Source organism: Schistocerca nitens, chromosome 5, assembly GCF_023898315.1.
Source record: "Schistocerca nitens isolate TAMUIC-IGC-003100 chromosome 5, iqSchNite1.1, whole genome shotgun sequence".
In the NCBI taxonomy this organism is placed as follows: Eukaryota; Metazoa; Arthropoda; class Insecta; order Orthoptera; family Acrididae; genus Schistocerca; species Schistocerca nitens.
The window spans coordinates 748,702,683-748,721,647 of record NC_064618.1 but is presented as its reverse complement, the minus strand read 5'-3'; the positions used below and the strand labels follow the sequence as shown (position 1 = coordinate 748,721,647).

Below are 18,965 nucleotides of genomic sequence, written 5' to 3'. Positions count from 1 at the left end.
AAAGATAGAAACAGTACGACAGTGAGATATCCGTCGATTTCGATAGCATCAATCAGACGGGAATTAGAATTTTGATAAAGTTGTGGTGCTGTACGAGTGAGATGGGAATGAGGCAACTAAATGATGTACGAAACAATAGGCGAGAGGGAGAATGTTCGACTCCTTTGCGAAAAAAGTAAATTAGGTTAGGAAGATAGAAAGCAACGGTGTAGAGAAGAGCCATGCTGCTGCAAGGACATTTTTGCCACTGAAGTGTGGAAAAACTAAAATAAAATAAAAATTATCGGCCGAAAAAGTTCTGTTAGAAAAATTTATTAATAATTAATCGTATTCTTCTATTACTGAAGCAGTTGCGCAAATGAACATTCACAACTACATATACATCTACATAGATACACCGTGCGGTGCGTCCCTGTACCACTACTTGTCATTTTCTTTCCTGTTCCACACGCAGAGCGAGGGAAAAACGATTGCCTGTATGCCTCCGTATGAGCCCTAATTTCTCGAAACTTATCTTCGTGGTCCTTACGCGCATTTACTCTTGTGTGTGGGCAACCTAGTTTTATCTATGCATACTTGATTTTTTTTTTCAATTTTTGTGGTAAAGTCTTATAAAAGGACTTTGGGCGATCGTATGAGTTAAAAGCTTAATGTAATACAGCCAAATTTAACCTGAAGTTGCGAAATATTATGGCAAAACGGGTTGTACCTTGATTCTACAATAAACGAGGATTAGCAGCTACAAGCGGTCTCTGCAATTTTTAGATTTAGCCGCAAAGTTTTTTTTTAAATTTTCAACTATTCACAAGTGAGATGTTTCGGCTCAGGCTGTCACAAAGGGTACCAAACACGCGGATAAAATTTTAGCGTATGTTGAGCGAAGTTGTACGTCAGTAGTATGAGCGATACGGATAAAAACGGAGGCAAACATAGGTAAGAATCCAACTTTATGAAATAAAATTCGAGATTTGGCGCCTATTCCATCATGATGGCATAATGTGGGGAACAGTGTTCACTGGCGGCCGGAGTGACCATGCGGTTCTAGGCGCTGCAGTCTGGAACCGAGCGACCGCTACGGTCGCAGGTTCGAATCCTGCCTCGGGCATGGATGTGTGTGATGTCCTTAGGCTAGTTAGGTTTAATTAGTTCTAAGTTCTAGGCGACTGATGACCTCAGAAGTTAAGTCGCATAGTGCTCAGAGCCATTTGAACCATTTCAACGGTATTCACTGGGTACCATGGGGAAAACTAGCACTGATAGTTTTCATGGCATAAAGTAAGAGCTCTTGCCAAAGAAACGTCTAGCACTGGCGAACAGCGAAAGACTACTCTTTCCAGTAGGATATTTCCGAAGGGGGAGGGGGGGGGGGCTCAGTTGTAACACGCGTAACTCGCATTCACGATGACGGCGCTTCAAACACATCTACGTTTAGGTTCTCCATAGTTACCAAACAGCTTTTACGGCAAGTGCCAGGATGGTTCCCTTGACATGGGCGATTTCCTTCTCGGTACGAGCTCGTGCTCAGTCTCTTGTGATCTCGGCGTTGACGGCATCTTAAATTCCTATAGACCGATCCACGAACGATACTGATTCGCGCATTGCATTGTTGCCTGTTCCAGGCGACGGTTTCGGTTACACGAGCTCTGTGCTTCAGTCCGGAACCGCGCTGCTGCTACGGTCGCAGGTTCGAATCCTGCCTCGGGCATGGATGTGTATGATGTCCTTAGGTTAGTTAGGTTAAGTAGTTCTAAGTTCTAGGGGACTGATGACTTCAGATGTTAAGTCCCATAGTGCTCAGAGCCATTTGAACCATTTTGAACCTTTTCTCCTATTAAGAAAGTGCAGACAACAAACAAATAGTACATTATCATTCACAACACGAAGGTTATTCAGATATGATCCACTAACAGGAATCCTTTTTACATTTACAGTTTACGGATCTGAAAACTTGCTCGTGTGTTGCTGAGTGTAGTTTCTGTTGATATGTTGCTCCGTCCTGTTCTGCTTAAATTACGTCACAGACTCGTGACTTTCGAGAAATTATAGGGAGATCATAACTTTTGCGTTAGGCATAAAGGTGTGCTGAAGACGTGAAATAGTCATCGAATGGAGTGCCCTTCTCATCTAGGCAACGTTTGTGTAAGTGAACACAGCCACGTGCGGTGCAGTTTTCCTGGAAGGGCAACCTGCGCTGCTGCTAGAGGACAGGACGCTATCTCGCTGTTGCAGATAGCAGGAATGTGAGAAGCCCTGGCTGGCGCCGGCCGTGTGTGCCCGCCTCGTGTGTCCACACGGAGCGCACTCGTCCATTAGGAAAACAAACACCCGGCTCATTACGGAAGCGAGCCGCCGCCCGCCACGCGCTTGAGCGCCGGGTTCATTCACGACAGCCGCCGAGTGCTTTCTGAGCTGCGAACGCACTGGAGCACTAGTCAAGCTGCAGGCGTCGGTGGTACTCAATACCTGGTGTTTCTTAGCTATCACGTCTTATTTTGGGCGTTTGCAGTGTGAAACTCAGCTCGTTCAGTAGCAGACAACGGATTACTCCCAATTACTCCCAAGTTCCATCTGTGATCGAAAGAAGCAGAATCTTTGGCTGTTTGCATAGCCTCTCTCTTAGATCATTTACCAGACGTTTTGTAAAGGTATAGAAAGAGCCACAGTACTAACATTTACAGTTTGTATAAAATATAACTTTCCCGGCTGGTAGTTATTTAATTCCAGTGGCAAGATTTACGAAAAATTTTTACCCAGTGTACTTCATATCTCACTGAATCAAAATGAACTTGTAACGAAGGTCATGGATATTTTTTGAGCTGGTTATAATGGACATGGTACAATGCGTGAGTGAAGATGTTAGTAGTTTCTATTACAAAGGAATTATGATGTCTCAAGAGTGAAAGTATCAACCGGTAGCTAATACTATTGTCCAGGGAACACCCTCAGTCTTCGGAGAGTTGAAGGGTTCTTGTACATTATAAGTTACCTCATTGTGATCTTCAGCTCGAAGTAGTCTGTGAACCCACGACTTGTTAAATATTATTCTTATCTGTAGAATAACTTAATTTGTACTTAAAAACCAGCACTTGGGAGCTCGGATCTTTTAAGGCTTTTATTGCGTCTTTAAATACAACACTTATCAGATGATAGCTACCTTGTTACAGTAGACCTTCTGGGTAGCGAAAACCAAGCGCTTTTTCAGTACATACTTATATACATTATTGATACAAGCTTCTGGTCATTGGTATTCCTTGGCTGCGTGGCAGGTGCAAAAACTCTTTGCTGCCTTTGACTACTTTGCCCGTCAAGACTCTAAGTACGTCTTCAAATCTCTTGGAATGGCACGGAGACCAGGCAGAATACCTCATGCAAATAATAAAATACACAGGACTTCTCCCCTAATAAATCTCCTCAGATAATAATTAAAACTTTATATTCTGAACGATTGTTCTGGATAACAAAAATGTGTATAATTCTACAAAATACAGCTTGTTCAGATATATTTAAAATTAATACGAGACTTCACTTCCACTCGGCAAAATTATTTATTTTCAGACTTTGGATACAAAATATCTGGAAAATCTCGTACCCTCGCAAGAAGATACTTTCGTGCAGCATTGCCATAACACAAGGCTGAAAGTGCACATCAGAAATAACAAGCTAAGGAAGACAATCATCAATAGATGGGGCCGTCACCCTAAAACTTTAAGAACAACACAGAATATGTGTGCCCTCTCTGGTACAGATCTATCTATGCCAAAGAATTTGAGAAGGCACTCAACAAGAGGTACAAAATTCTTAATGGAAGTGCTGTATCAGATGGACGTCTGCGACCTACACTACTTGCCAAGGTGTAGCGTCGTGAGGTTATTGCCAGCGTGGAAAGAACAAAATTGACCAGTAAGTCCATCCATGCATTGCATGATTACGAAACAGCCGTCCAGAGACTGAGGTCCAGTAAAAGTTGCGTGAAAACCACCAACATGTTGCAAACGACTTCATCCAAAGCCAGAATGGAAATGTGGAAAGCACAGCCAGTAAACGATGCTCATTGGCCTCATAGGCTGAAAATATCCGTACTGCTCACCAAGAGAAGTGCAGTACCTGGCGTTCCCTCAGTCGCCTATTCTGTGTTGTCGGAAGGTCCAGATGTAATGTCCTAAAATGAAGTTTTCCACTTGTCACCGGCCATGAAAAACAAAGCGTGTACCAGTTGCTCTGCTGCCTGTTCTGTCCCACGTCCTACACCGAGAAAGATCAGCTTTATGCGGCTCCATATGGTCTCGAGGTTGCCCATTTTTGGCCATCCATGGTGTAATTTTCCATTCCCTTATACACAGACATGATTAGGTTACTTGTTTTGTACATTAACTGAGTACACCACCCCAATGTAATACAGAACTGACCATTCGTCAGCGAGGCAGAACCGTCACTATAAAAGGAGGCGGAGAGTAGGCCTACTATGTCGTTAGTTGAGAGGCAGTAACGGTAGAGGGGGCCGGTCAGTGATTTCGAACGTCGACTAGTCATTGGCTCCATCAGGCACATTTCATACCCTTCTAAAGCTACTCAAGTGGACTGTTGGTGATGTGACTGTGAAACGGAAATGAAATGAGCGTATGACATCGTTGGCCGGGAGGTCCCATCCAGGGAAGTTCGGCCGCCAAGTGCAAGTCTTATTTCAGGACGCCACATTGGGCGATGAGGATGAAATGATGACGAGGACAACACGACACCCAGTCCCCGAGCGCGGAAAAGCTCCAACCCGGCCGGGAATCGAACCCGGGCCCGCTTGCATGGGAAGCGAGAACGTTACCACCCAGCTAAGCAGGCGGACTGTGAAACGAAAACACGAAGCAACAAGCACAGCCAAACCAATACCAGATAGACCTCGCATACTGATGGACAGGGACCGTCGTGCATTTCGGAGCTTGGTTGTAAAATATCGAATGAAATTAGCGGAAGGAATCAACGGTGAGTGCCAAAGTGATATCAGCAGTCCAGCTAGCACAGTGACTGTAGGCAGTTACTAAGAATCGGGTACAATGGTCGTGCAGCTCCTCTAAAGCCACACGTTTCTGTGGTCAAAGCTAAGCGGCAAATCTGCGTTGTTTTGAAAATCCGCTTCATGCAAACATTATTTATTGATTAGCGACTCCATAGAGTGCTGTGTGCACAACGACCATATACGTGAAATCAGAAGGAAGGTCAGCGTTGGCCGTAATTTTGATGGTTTATTGACAGCAAAATCGATTTTCAATCACATAGTGTTCATCTTCAGTACTGTAGTGTACAAATTAAACTCATAGACACTGGTGTCAAGTTATTATCAGTAACCAAAACTATAAAACGATCACAATAACTGAAGAATCACAAGAATAACAGTTATTGTGATCGTAACATAGCCTTGGTTACTGATAATAACTTGACACCAGTGCCTATGAGTTTAATTTGTACATTACAGCACTGGAGATGATCACTATGCGACTGAAAATCGACTTTGCTGTCAATAAACCATCAAAATTACGTCCAACGCTGACCTTCCTTCTAATTGTACATTATTTATTCACCCAGACATGTTTCGACACCTGTGAGTTATCTTCTGTGGGTTGAGTTGTATTCCTATTCTAGGTCTAAAAATTACATAAAACGTGCATTTTATTTCGTTTGTTTCGACTGCTCGCCTTAAAATTGCATTACTAGTGAAACTGCTTTATTATACATGGATTTTTGTGCCGTTTTTTCGGGTTTTCGACAGCATGTCATCTGCAACGTAGTGACGAAGAAAATTCATTGTGCATTTCTGAAGTACTATTTCGTGGGTAGTTGTTATGTATGTTACTGTACTTACATTTTCCGTCCTGTTGCGTATCTCTAGTAGATATATTTTTGCACTGCTATTGAGTACACTGTTCCCTAGCTGTTGTTTATAAAATTTCACTCACAACCTTACTTCACACGTATTTGCCACAAACCGTACGATAACTGACTTGAGCAGTCACTTCTGTCTCCATATTCATTTAATGTGGCATTAATTTTGAATGTTTCGCGAGAACTAGAGTGGCGCGACGCTCGAGGTTGTGTAAATAACGACGCCACTTGACAGTGGATGACTGGAAACGAATGATTTGGAATGAAAATGAAATGAGCGTTTGGCGTCATTGGCCGGGAGGCCCCTTGCGGGGCAGATCCGGCCGCCGTGGTGCAGGTCTTACTACATTAGACGCCACATTGGGCGACCTGCGCGCCGGATGGGGATGAAATGATGACGAAGACAGCACAACACCCAGTCCCTGAGCATAGCAAATCCCCAGCCGGGAATCGGACCCGGACCTGTAGGACGGCAATCCGTCACGCTGACCACTCAGCTATCGGGGCGGTCATGGTTTGGAATGGTGAATGGCAATCCGATGGAACGGTTTAGGTTTAGTGAATGCTTGGAGAACTTTACCTGCCATGACATATAGTTCCCAACAATGAAGTACGGGAGAAGTGGTGTTACACCACGAGCGGTCTTTTTCGTCGTTAGGGTGTGGTCCCTTTATTGCGCTTAATAAAACGCTAAATGAGGAAGGATATGAACACATTTTACAGCAGTTTTTACTGCGTGCAGTGAAGAAATGGTTTGGAGACGATGATCCTTTGCATCAGCATAATAATAATAAAGGAGGAAAGGCCGCTGGACCTGATGGGATACCAGTTCGATTTTACACAGAGTGCGCGGAGGAACTTGCCCACTTCTTGCAGTGGTGTACCGTAGGTCTGTAGAAAAAATGGTTCAAATGGCTCTGAGCACTATGGGACTCAACTTCTGAGGTCATTAGTCCCCTAGAACTTAGAACTAGTTAAACCTAACTAACCTAAGGACAACACAAACATCCATGCCCGAGGCAGGATTCGAACCTGCGACCGTAGCAGTCTTGCGGTTCCAGACTGCAGCGCCTTTAACCGCACGGCCACTTCGGCCGGCGGTCTGTAGAAGAGCGTAGCGTTCCAAAAGATTGGAAAAGGGCACAGGTCATCCCCGTTTTCAAGAAGGGACGTCGAACAGATGTGCAGAACTATAGACCTATATCTCTAACGTCGATCAGTTGTAGAATTTTGGAACACGTATTATGTTCGAGTATAATGACTTTTCTGGAGACTAGAAATCTACTCTGTAGGAATCAGCATGGGTTTCGAAAAAGACGACTTTGTGAAACCCATCTCGCGTTATTCGTCCACGAGACTCAGAGGGCCATAGACACGGGCTCCCAGGTAGACGCCGTGTTTCTTGACTTCTGCAAGGGGTTTGATACAGTTCCTCACAGTGGTTTAATGAACAAAGTAAGAGCATATGGACTATCAGACCAATTGTGTGATTGGATTGAAGAGTTCCTCGATAACAGAACGCAGCATGTCATTCTCAATGGAGAGAAGTCTTCCGAAGTAAGAGTGATTTCAGGTTTGCCGCAGGGGAGTGTCGTAGGACCGTTGCTATTGACAATATACATAAATGACCTTGTGGATGACAACGGAAGTTCACTGAGGCTTTTTGCGGATGATGCTGTGGTATATCGAGAGGTTGTAACAATGGAAAATTGTACTGAAATGCAGGAGGATCTGTGGCGAATTGACGCATGGTGCAGGGAATGGCAATTGAATCTCAATGTAGACAAGTGTAATGTGCTGCGAATACTTAGAAAGCAAGATCCTTTATCATTCAGCTACAATATAGCAGGTCAGGAACTGTAAGCAGTTAATTCCGTGAATTATCTGGAAGTAATTATTAGGAGTGATTTAAAATGGAATGATCATATAAAGTTGATCGTCGGTAAAGAGGATGCCAGACTGAGATTCATTGGAAGACTCCTAAGGAAATGCAATCCGAAAACAAAGGAAGTAGGTTAAAGTACACTTGTTCGCCCACTGCTTGAATATTGCTCACCGGTGTGGGATCCGTACCAGATAGGGTTGAAGATGAGAGAGAGAAGATCCAACGGAGATCAGCGCGCTTTGGTACAGGATCATTTAGTGATCGTGAAAGCGTTACGGAGATGATAAACTCCAGTGGAAGACTCTGCAAGAGAGACGCTCATTAGCTCGGTACGGGCTTTTGTTGAAGTTTCGAGAACATACCTTCACCGAGGAGTCAAGCAGTATATTGCTCCCTCCTACGTATATCTCGCTAAGAGACCATGAGGATAAAATCAGAGAGATTAGAGCCCACACAGAGGCATACCGACAATCTTTCTTTCCACGAACAATACGAGACTGGAATAGAAGGGAGAACCGATAGAGGTACACAAGGTACCCCTCCACGACACACCGTCAGGTGGCTTGCGGAGTATGGATGTAGATGTAGATGAAATGGATCCTGTCGTAAAGAACCATCTGTGAGGCATTGGACTGGCCTGTGCAGAGTCCCTACCTGAACCCACAGAACACCTTTTGGGCGAGTTAGAACGTCGACTTCCCTACAGATCCCAGCGTCCAACATTACTAACTTCTCTAGTTTGAGTGCGTGAGGAAGAATGGTCTGACATTCCTCCACAGATATGCAGACACCTCATGGAAGGTATCCCCAGCAAAGTTCAGGCCGTCGTGAAAGCGAAGGGCGAGCACACGCCATATTAATGTCCTTAATGTCCACTGATAGGTTTTGATCAGATGGTGTATATTGCTTATTTGTGTGTGTGTGTGTGTGTGTGTGTGTGTGTGTGTGTGTGTGTGTGTGTGTGTGTGTTTGACGTAAAATCGACTGGAGATGTGGTTTGTTTGGTGTGTCGGCAGGTGGCGCCGGCGCCCCCGGTGCGGGACGCGAGCAGCCTGAAGGGCGTGCGCGTGGGCGCGGGCCACGAGAAGTTCCCGTCGTGGCCGGGGTCCGCGGAGCGAGACCAACCGGAGGGCGTGCGGCCGGCGCCGGGCGGCGGCTCGCACCGCTCCAAGTCGTGGACCGACCACACCAACTACCCCAAGGAGAAGGCCGTGCCCTACTCCCGGCCCTACATGAAGCGGCCCAGCCCCGCCTTCACGCAGCAGGTCAGTCAACAGCCCCCTTCGGGTGTACGGTCGCCCCGGGTGCAAATCGAGACCCAGAATCTCTTCACGTACAGAGTATACCCGATTATACGATCAGTCGTGTAATCGGGAGCCCTTCTCGCTGTTTTTACGTTCAGTATTGGGAGGGGAATATTCCTACGAGAAAAGTCACATGGAACCAACATATACAGCCAGTAGTAGAAAAGGAGTGTTGAAGGGGACTTTGTTGCTGAGGAGATTTTTGCGCCTACAGAGTATCTACAGTGCTGGCCGTTAAAACTGCTACACCAGGACGGAAAACGAAAGAAATTTTACTTCTGCGTGTATGATGTACTACGAAGATACGATTTCTAGGTGATTGGGGGAATACAGGGTGCTAAATTTAGTTTACAGAGCTCCCACTTGCGGCAACAACAGTGGCTCTAACCTGGCTGGTCATAGAGTTGAACTGAGCTTGGGTGACAGGAATGGGTACGTCATTCCATCCTGCTTCAGTGCTATACCAGAATTCGCCACTCGGAATGGATGGCGAGTGGTGGTATGCCAACCAGAAACAGGTGTTCGATGTAGGTGAGACATCTGGAGAAAGTGCTGCTCATTGCAGTAGTCGAATACTCTCTGTGTTGAAGTAGCACAGCATGGGCGTCATACCGTCTTCCGTTACCTTGCTGGAAGATAACTGATGTGAATGCAATAAATGAATGCTACTAATAATCCAGGCCAAACACTCACTGTGGCAGAAAAAGGTTTCCCTGCTACGGTTCCATAAAGGCGGCTGAGTTGACACGCTTGCAAACAAACACTTGTGCGATAGTGCGGCAGTATAACAAACAAGTGATAGCACAATAAGAAATAACATATACCATTTTAAGAGTATATTACAATATGGTACTTTGGTGCAACTTGATGTGTTGCACTTGATTTCCTAAACCTAATACATCGAAATCTAAATAAGTTTGTTGTCTCTTGCCCGTCTATATATAGTCAATATAACTGATTATAACTGCGCAGACACTCGGTTACTGGTCGTAATCTTCCATAAATGTCGACTGCCAAGTCGGAAGGTAGTCTTCGGAGCACTGTACTGAGCTGGCTGCAGACACTGAACAGTACTGTCTAATTGGTGCTGTGGAACTGTCAGAGTGTGCATGGCGGATCGTATTTTGGTACCTGTCGATTTCCCTTGAAAAATGGCTCTGAGAACTAGAGGACTTAACATCTGAGGTCATCAGTCCCCTAGAACTTAGAACTACTTAAACCTAACTAACCTAGGGACAGCACACACATCCATGCCCGAGGCAGGATTCGAAACTGCGACCATAGCGGTCGCGCGGTTCCAGACTGAAGCGCCTAGAACCGCTCAGCCACAAGGCCGGCATCAAAGCATTGTTACATACTAAGTAGAGTTAAAGAAATTGGAACAGACAAGAGTGGTGGTGCAAGTAGTCGTACCATCAGCAGTATGTCGAAAGGCCATGAATCTCTCTGCTTTAAAATGTCCTCTCTTATGAATTTCAGATACAGATCCATTATAATTTACGCAGTTTGTTGTTAAAACTAATAAACTGTCAAGTACGTCATGTAATAATGTGGAAAATACATTACATTTGTCTCAAAACCCTTTGTACTAATATGCGATCTGGGAGGAATATATTTTTTAAATTACGTTCGATTGTAAAACTTGCAGCAGTAATTGACACTCCTGGATAGATCACACAGTTACCACCACGTGTAACTGTGAAACATTAGTCACTAGTTTCGGTTACAACCACCTTATTTATGTACATGTTAAAAGATATAAAGTAGTACATAAAATGATAAAATATACGAATTGTGAAGTTAACATAAAGTTAATACGTGTTGTCAGTGCATCATACATGTATGGAGGGCGTTGTGGATTGGTATGGCGTACACTGTGTTGTAATTGTAAATAGCGGTCTCAGTGTGGACCCAATCTTTGACATGAATAGTCCACTTGGGACTGTGTGCACATACATGTGTTTTTAACATTGTAACTCACATTTACAGTTATCTGTTTTATAACTGACTTACATTTACAGCTTATGCAACTGTAAATTTAATAAGGCATGCATGTTACCTTATTGTAACTGATTTTTCACACGTTTTTTAACACTGAAGATGGTCACACGGTGACCGAAACCTAGATGTGCAATTTGAGACTGAGTGCTGTACCCTTTATTATTTAAAATGAATACAGTCGCAGGGCACAACTGTTGCCCTAGGGAAACGACCTGATTTTGTTAAAGTGTTTTCAGCTCATCGAGGAGGTTTGGCAACAGGGATCGAACCACATCGGAGACGCGATAATTTGATCGTAAAAAGCCAGTATCGGCCATGCGATGGAAGGCAGTGCAACAGGAATGCGCAAGACACAGGGATCTTCTGGAAGGAAGGCGATGTTGATTTCGTGAAACCCTCTTGGATAAACCGGTACTCCAGACAGACTGTGCAACAGTTGAAAGCGCTGCAGTTACAGCTTTCTAAATGCAACAGTCTGCAAAGTACTTGAAAGCCATTACAGAGTGTGCTGACGAAACGTAGTGATGTTCTGTGGACCAAAATCTTTTCAATGCCCTCATTAGTTCACCAAGACGGTGACGGGTATTCCAAGACCAGTTCTTCGAAAGGAAAATGTTTGAATATTTCCCACGTGGAAGAAACTGTTATTGATGAAAAACCAAAAGTTAAATGAACGCCACTGACATTCCGATGAGAGGTTTTTGGGACTATTCGACAAATGGCAGGTGGCCGCAGTGGGAGAGGAAATGCCCGCGGCAGTGTTGGTTATCAGCGGGACTCTTGTTGTTGCGTCCCTAATCGGCCGAGGAATGCGTAAATGAAGCTGGAGGGGCAGCCAGATAGTGGGAGCTGTTCCCTGATGAGGCTCTATTTCTGTGTCGGGAGCCTCTCTCCAGCTGCAACCAGAGGCCTGGACAGTGTCATACTGACATGGTACAGTGAGACACGTGCAAGTGAAACTCAAGTCGGTCTCTGAAAATAGTTAAGAAACGTCAGTGCAAGAAGTTACACGTAAATTGCGAAGCGATAGTGGCACCAAGTTTGCCAGCTAACAAATTTAAGTTCCCTTTTTCTATCTTTGTGTTTGAATAAACTTCTGAGAGTTGTAACTATCTGGTAACGTGATACAAGAAGAAGTAGACGTTGGGTTGCAAGATATAAGAAATATAGTATTACAATCAGAATCTGAAAAAACTTTGGAGGACTTGCGATCAAACAAGGCATAAGTGGTAGATAACATTCCTTCGGAATTTATAAAATCAACAGGAGAGGTGGCAACCAGTTATTCAAGTTAGTGTGTAGAATCTACACTGTCTAAAAAGAAAGCAACACCCTCAAGGACAAGGTTACTTTGTTTAAAAGTGAGGTGACAGGTTCACCATTTTAGGACCATATGACAGCAAATTCAGACCAAATGAAACACACGTGTCACAGCAATTAATACACACTGTACGCCACACCTCCCCCTCCGGCGACAACGCAGGAGTATATTCTCGCATGCAAACAATCACAAAGTTGTCGAATAACTACTGTGACAGATTGTCAAGCATATTGCGCCTTTTGTTGCAATTCGGTAATGGTTCTTGCAGGCTCTGGAGAATGAGTAAGTCGCCCCCTTCATGATGTCCCATAAGTGTTCAGTTGGCGAGAAAAGCACTCCGTCTTCAGGCCAGAAGTGGCTCATCGGGACCATCCGACCGCCGTCTCATCCTTAGTTGAGGATGCGGATAGGAGGGGCGTGTGGTCAGCACACCGCTCTCCCGGCCGTTATGATGGTTTTCTTTCCCCGGAACGCTACTATTCGGTCGAGTAGCTCCTCAATTGGCATCACGAGGCTGAGTGTACCCCGAAAAATGGCAACAGCGCATGGCGGCTGGACGGTCACCCATCCAAGTGCCGGCCATGTCCGACAGCTCTTAACTTCGGTGATCTGACGGGAACCGGTGTATCCACTGCGACAAGGCCGTTGCCATTTGGCGAAAGATCTAGTGATTTTGCTGGCCAGGTAGTTGTTCTACAACACAAAGAGCAAATTGAGTCGCAGCAGCCGTAAGCGGACGTGTATTATCCTGCTGAAAAAGCACGTCACCCTCCTATCGAAGAAATGCCAGTAGCGCGGAGATAATCAGCCTGTGAAATGTAGTGGGAAATGGTTACTTTACTCTGCAGAAACACCAAATGTGACAACGAGCTTTATCTTATGGCCCCACACAGCATGAAATCTGTGCCGGGACCTGTGTGTCGTCGGCGAATGGAACAGGGAGCTCACCACGTCACCCACTCCCACACAGGCAGAACCTATTCTCATCAATGAAGACAACAGAGCTCCATTCCTCTCTCCAGTCAGCTCTTTGACGACTCCAGAGTAGTCGTGCTTGGCAGTGTCGTGATGTCAATGGTAGCCTGGCCAGACGCACACGTGATCTTGATCCTGATGCAAGCAGACGGTTCTCACTTGCCCCTGATCGCACAGCAGGTTCAACATGGTGCCCGTATTTCGCCTGGATGATGTTCTGTCGGTCGCCGCAGCTCGCAGAATCCGTCGATCTTGACATCCAGAACCTGGTCTACAGGTGTGGGACTTGCCACTGATCACTGTTGAAAACAGCGACACTCCACCGATACGTTTTGTTCAACAACTGCAGAAGGCCGTCTACGCCCTGTTCAGATGGCCGAAGCTGTTCAGCAGGAGTACGCACTCCTGAGTGGTGCATGGGTGAAGCCTAAAATGAATGTTGCAAACACTGTTCACCTCTAAACTCAGCATAGACAGGCCTCCTGAGCGCTGTCTGATCGCCGATGAACATGACAAGTGAATCACTAATACTACGATGCCTCATATGCACATATTACACCCTTGTACCACTGAACACAGTCCTTGAGGGTGTTGCGATTTTATCCGGCAGTGTATGTTGTCGGAATAATACTATCGGACATAAATTGTATCGAGCGGATGGACGTGTACGGGTATGAAGACATCCTCATGAATTCACGGACCCTGCATTTCAGCAAAGGACTGTTCAAGCTGGTGGAGGCTCTGTAATGGTGTGGGGCGTGTGCAGTTGGAGTGGTATGGGTCCCCTGAAACGTCTAGATAAGACTATGACAGGTGACACGTACGTAAGCACGCTGTCTGATCGCCTGCTTCCATTCACGTCCATTGCGCATTCCGACGGACTTAGGCAATTCCAGCAGGACAATGCGACACCCCGCACGTCCAGAATTGGTACAGAGTGGCTCCAGGAACACTCTTCTGAGTTCAAACACTTCCGCTGGCCACCAAACTCCCCAGATATGGAACATTTTTGAGCATATCTGGGATGCCTCGCAACGTGCGGTTCAGAAGAGATCTCCACCACCTCGTACTCTTACGGATTAAGGTGTCAGTTACCTCCAGCACTACTCCAGACGTTAATCGAGTCCATGCCCCGTCGTGTTGCGGCACTTCTGCATGCTCGCGGGGGCCCTACACGATATTAGGCAGATGTACCAGCTTCTTTGGCTTTTTAGTGTAGTATGTTAGAGCTCTAGACTCGGAAGTCATTTGGTAATTGACGCCAGTGATGCTCTCGCTTTGTGGTTGGAGGCACGCACTACGATTAGTGGAATTTGGGCAGAAAGTCGAGTAAGTACAGTGTACAGGGAAGTGAGTGGTCGGCTGGTGTGCCCGCAGCTGAAGACGGTGATGGAGCGCTGCGAGAAGATCCCCCCCGAGACGTTCCTGCCGCGCGTGGAGCGCGACCGCGACCGTGAACCGGACTGCGACTACAACGCGCCCAGCCCGCCGGAGCGAGACAAGCCGCAGCTGACGCAGGCCGAGCTCGACCACTACGCGCGCTCCTACCAGGAGGCCGCTGACCACCAGGTGAGTCCGCTGAGGCTGTGAAAGTTTTGTCAGGATGTGTTCATATATCTCTGTAGCATGTCACATCATCTATAAATCATGATCACATCTCCAATGACCTATCAGTTTTTATTGATATTCCTCATTTTGCTTAAACTTGAAAGAAGTCAACCAACGTTTTATCAAATCGTATTTGTACAGAAACCAGATGGCAGTTATAAGAGTCGAGGGGCATGAAAGGGAAGCAGTGGTTGGGAAAGGAGTGAGACAGGGTTGTAGCCTCTCCCCGATGTTATTCAAATGGTTCAAATGGCTCTGAGCACTATGGGTCTTAACATCTATGGTCATCAGTCCCCTAGAACTTAGAACTACTTAAACCGAACTAACCTAAGGACATCACACAACACCCAGTCATCACGAGGCAGAGAAAATCCCTGACCCCGCCGGGAATCGAACCCGGGAACCCGGGCGCGGGAAGCGAGAACGCTACCGCACGACCACGAGCTGCGGACGATGTTATTCAATCTGTATATTGAGGAAGCAGTAAAGGAAACAAAAGAAAAATTCGGAGTAGGTATTAAAATCCATGGAGAAGAAATAAAAACTTTGAGGTTCGCCGATGACATTGTAATTTTGTCAGAGACAGCAAAGGACTTGGAAGAGCATTTGAACGGAATGGATAGTGTCTTGAAAGGAGGATATAAGATGAACATCAACAAAAGCAAAACGAGGATAATGGAATGTAGTCGATTAAGTCGGGTGATTCTGAGGGAATTAGATTAGGAAATAAGACACTTAAAGTAGTAAATGAGTTTTGCTATTTGGGGAGCTAAATAACTGATGATGGTCGAAGTAGAGAGGATATAAAATGTAGACTGGCAATGGGAAGGAAAGCGTTTCTGAAGAAGAGAAATTTGTTAACATCGAGTATAGATTTAAGTGTCAGGAAGTCGTTTCTGAAAGTATTTGTATGGAGTGTAGCCACGTATGGAAGTCAAACATGGACGATAAATAGTTTGGACAAGAAGAGAATAGAAGCTTTCGAAATGTGGTGCTACAGAAGAATGCTGAAGATTAGATGGGTAGATCACATAATTAATGAGGAAGTATTGAATAGAAATGGGGAGAAGAGGAGTTTGTGGCACAACTTGACAAGAAGAAGGCACCGGTTGGTAGGACATGTTCTGTGGCATCAAGGGATCACCAATTTTGCATTGGAGGGCAGCGTGGAGGGTAAAAATCGTAGAGGGAGACCAAGAGATGAATACACCAAGCAGATTTAGAAGGCTGTAGGTTGCAGTAGGTACTGGGAGATGAAGAAGGTTGCACAGGATAGAGTAGCATGGAGAGCTGCATCAAACCAGTCTCAGGACTGAAGACCACAACACCAACAACATTGGTAATATTGCTGTTTTAATTTCTATGCTTCAATATTAAATTTTGGGGGTTGAAATTACATTTATAATTTTGATTTGATCTCTTAACTCTTTTGAGATAAAGCTTCCACACTGATAAATCATGAATCTGTTACTTAGCTGGTTGTATGTTGGCTCCTTTGTCTTCTTCTTCCGGGCGTAATTGCTGTCGCGAGGTTTTCGTGTTCAAAGAAATCTGGAACCTTCCAAAACGTCAGAGTTCGGTGGATGACTTTAAATACTAAATAATAAAAATTCGTACATTGTAACTACTGTACTTTCTTTAAACATTCAAACAACTAGTTCACAATAATCATTCCAGTTCCACAGTAATATAAGTTCCATCGGCTCACATGAGCTACAAAGTTCCAACTACCCCCTACAATTGCACAAAATGTCTGGATATAAATCGTCACACATACCAAAGAGATTAAAGATTGTAGGCAACAAATCTAAACATTTACAATCTGGCAATGATAGTGTTTAAATTGACGTTACACATATTTTTTACGTATATGTAACAAAATTTTGTGAAAACATTGTTGTAAATAACTTTTACATAGTTATATTTCTTGATAATTGACTTCAAAAATATTCTGTTCATATAGAATGAAAGCAGCACTACACAAAGTATATCATTTACATATAAACTGATTTACATAAAGTTATAATTTTTTTATAAATGAAGTGATCTATAGTCACTACTGTCGAAGGGTTCCTAATACGTATTGGGCTCAATTACATCAAAAGCGGATATTAAAAAAAATTTTAATTTTGATGAAAAGTTTGCAGTCCCGGCGCAATGTTGGTTCTAACCTTCAACACATTTATCGTACAATGATAGGCTTCCACAACCCGTTGTCTTGGTTACTCGGGAATCTGCTAGTATGGTCGTCGTCCAAGTTTTTTTTTTTTTTTTTTTTTTTCAGTCCAGACATGCCGTAGATATCTTCAGAGATGCGTGAATGTGTTTCATGAGTGAATACCCGTCTAAAGGATTACAGATGCTTTTGTCAACTAAGGAAAGCAGAAAAATCAGCTGTAACAGAGCGTACTCTTCAGTCAGGAGGTGATGAAGTGAAATTTTCCGAAACCAAAATTTTATCAACAATGACGAACTTCTGTCTACGGTTACACAGAGAAGTCATTGAAGTATATAAACATGGAGACAATTTTAAGAGACTCTTAACAATATATCGACTGTAACTTTACAAAATCTATAGATAATTTTTATCTTTGCCAGATGACAGTTCGATAGTTGAGTTTTATCTCCGATATGGATTATCTCTGCCGATCAGACCCCTTTTCATGGAACCTGCGTCGCTCTCCGATATCCCAGCCGTCAGTGTGAGTCTCTAAAATGAATGCTGTACAACTGGCGTTCGGCTGAAATCAGTCGATTTGGTTGCGCTGATAGATTGATCTTTAGCGTAGCCTAAGCTCTAGGTCAGGTTGAAAGGTGATAATTTGGTTGTGAGTTGACGAAGACAAATGAAGGCTACGGTAACAGACTTATCGGTACCGTAGCCTATTGCTTACGTTCTCGCCATATTTAGCCGTTGGAATCAGTGGAACTTATTCAGATGATCGTTCCGTCAGTCGGCGATACTCAACGGAACCAGTCTCCCGTCTGAAAAAGCCTACCGCATCACTGGACGAAAAATTAGGAACACGACCATACAATCCGGAATATTCACCAGCAGATTCAACACTCGAAATAACTTTAGCAAGAGAGGGGCTGGGAGCGGGAACGTGCCAGACCACAAGAAACGCAACGCTTCATAAAAAAAAATAATAATAATAAATAAATAAAAAAAATTCTCCGAGCTGTTGTTAGAAATTTATTTTAACAAATTAGTAAGCGCAGATAAATGCAAGGGAAGGCCAATAACCAATAAATACTTCGTATTTGGATTTTAAACTGCAGTTATAAATGATGGGGTATTGTAAACCTTGACCTTACTCAAGTAGTTCTCCCTTTACGCAAATCCAACCAAGCACAGAATGAGTCCAGTTACGACTAAAACAGACAAAAACAGTTTAATTGACCCATGTTCGGAAAAATATACGCCAAGCACAAAAAAACAATTAACGGTTCAGTTAAGACTTGTAAAGACAAGAAATGAGAACAGGCAAGGAACGACTATAAAACTGTGTGAAATGTAAACCAGAGAAATATTATCTGACCGCTCATAAATAATTAAATAAAATTCAAATCGCAGCCAAAGAAGAGTTATCAATGTACATGATTTGATTTTAAATTGAGATTACTCAGGATAGTTTTATAAAAAAAGTACAAATAAAATTTAAACAAGCAACCCAGAAAACTAATCTTGGTACCAAAATGAATTGCATAAAGGCAGAACAAATAATATTCATAAATTACGAACCAGGTCCATACCTTATGAACAGAAATAACAGTGGCATAACCATTGTAAGTAATCCCTGCCGATAAACTCTTTAACTCAAACCTAAAGCACGTAATATAAGGAATCCTGCGGCACAGCCCATAGCTCTGGATAGTAACTCATACGGTCCACACATAAAGTAGCTCACCAAACAACTCCATACCTTAAAGCAATTGCACTTTGCCTGTGATTTCTGTAGACACAAACAACAAATGGTTCAAATGGCTCTGAGCACTA

General features: G+C 44.1%; 1 protein-coding gene across 1 annotated transcript in view; it reads left to right on the top strand.

Moving 5' to 3' along the window:
* Positions 1-18,965, top strand: part of LOC126259979 (protein Shroom3) — a 365,788-nt gene that overhangs the window by 145,247 nt on the left and 201,576 nt on the right. The window contains exons 3-4 of the mRNA XM_049957111.1: positions 8,773-9,021; positions 14,735-14,926. Coding sequence (XP_049813068.1) covers positions 8,773-9,021; positions 14,735-14,926 — 441 coding nt within the window. The remainder of the gene's footprint in view (positions 1-8,772; positions 9,022-14,734; positions 14,927-18,965) is intronic.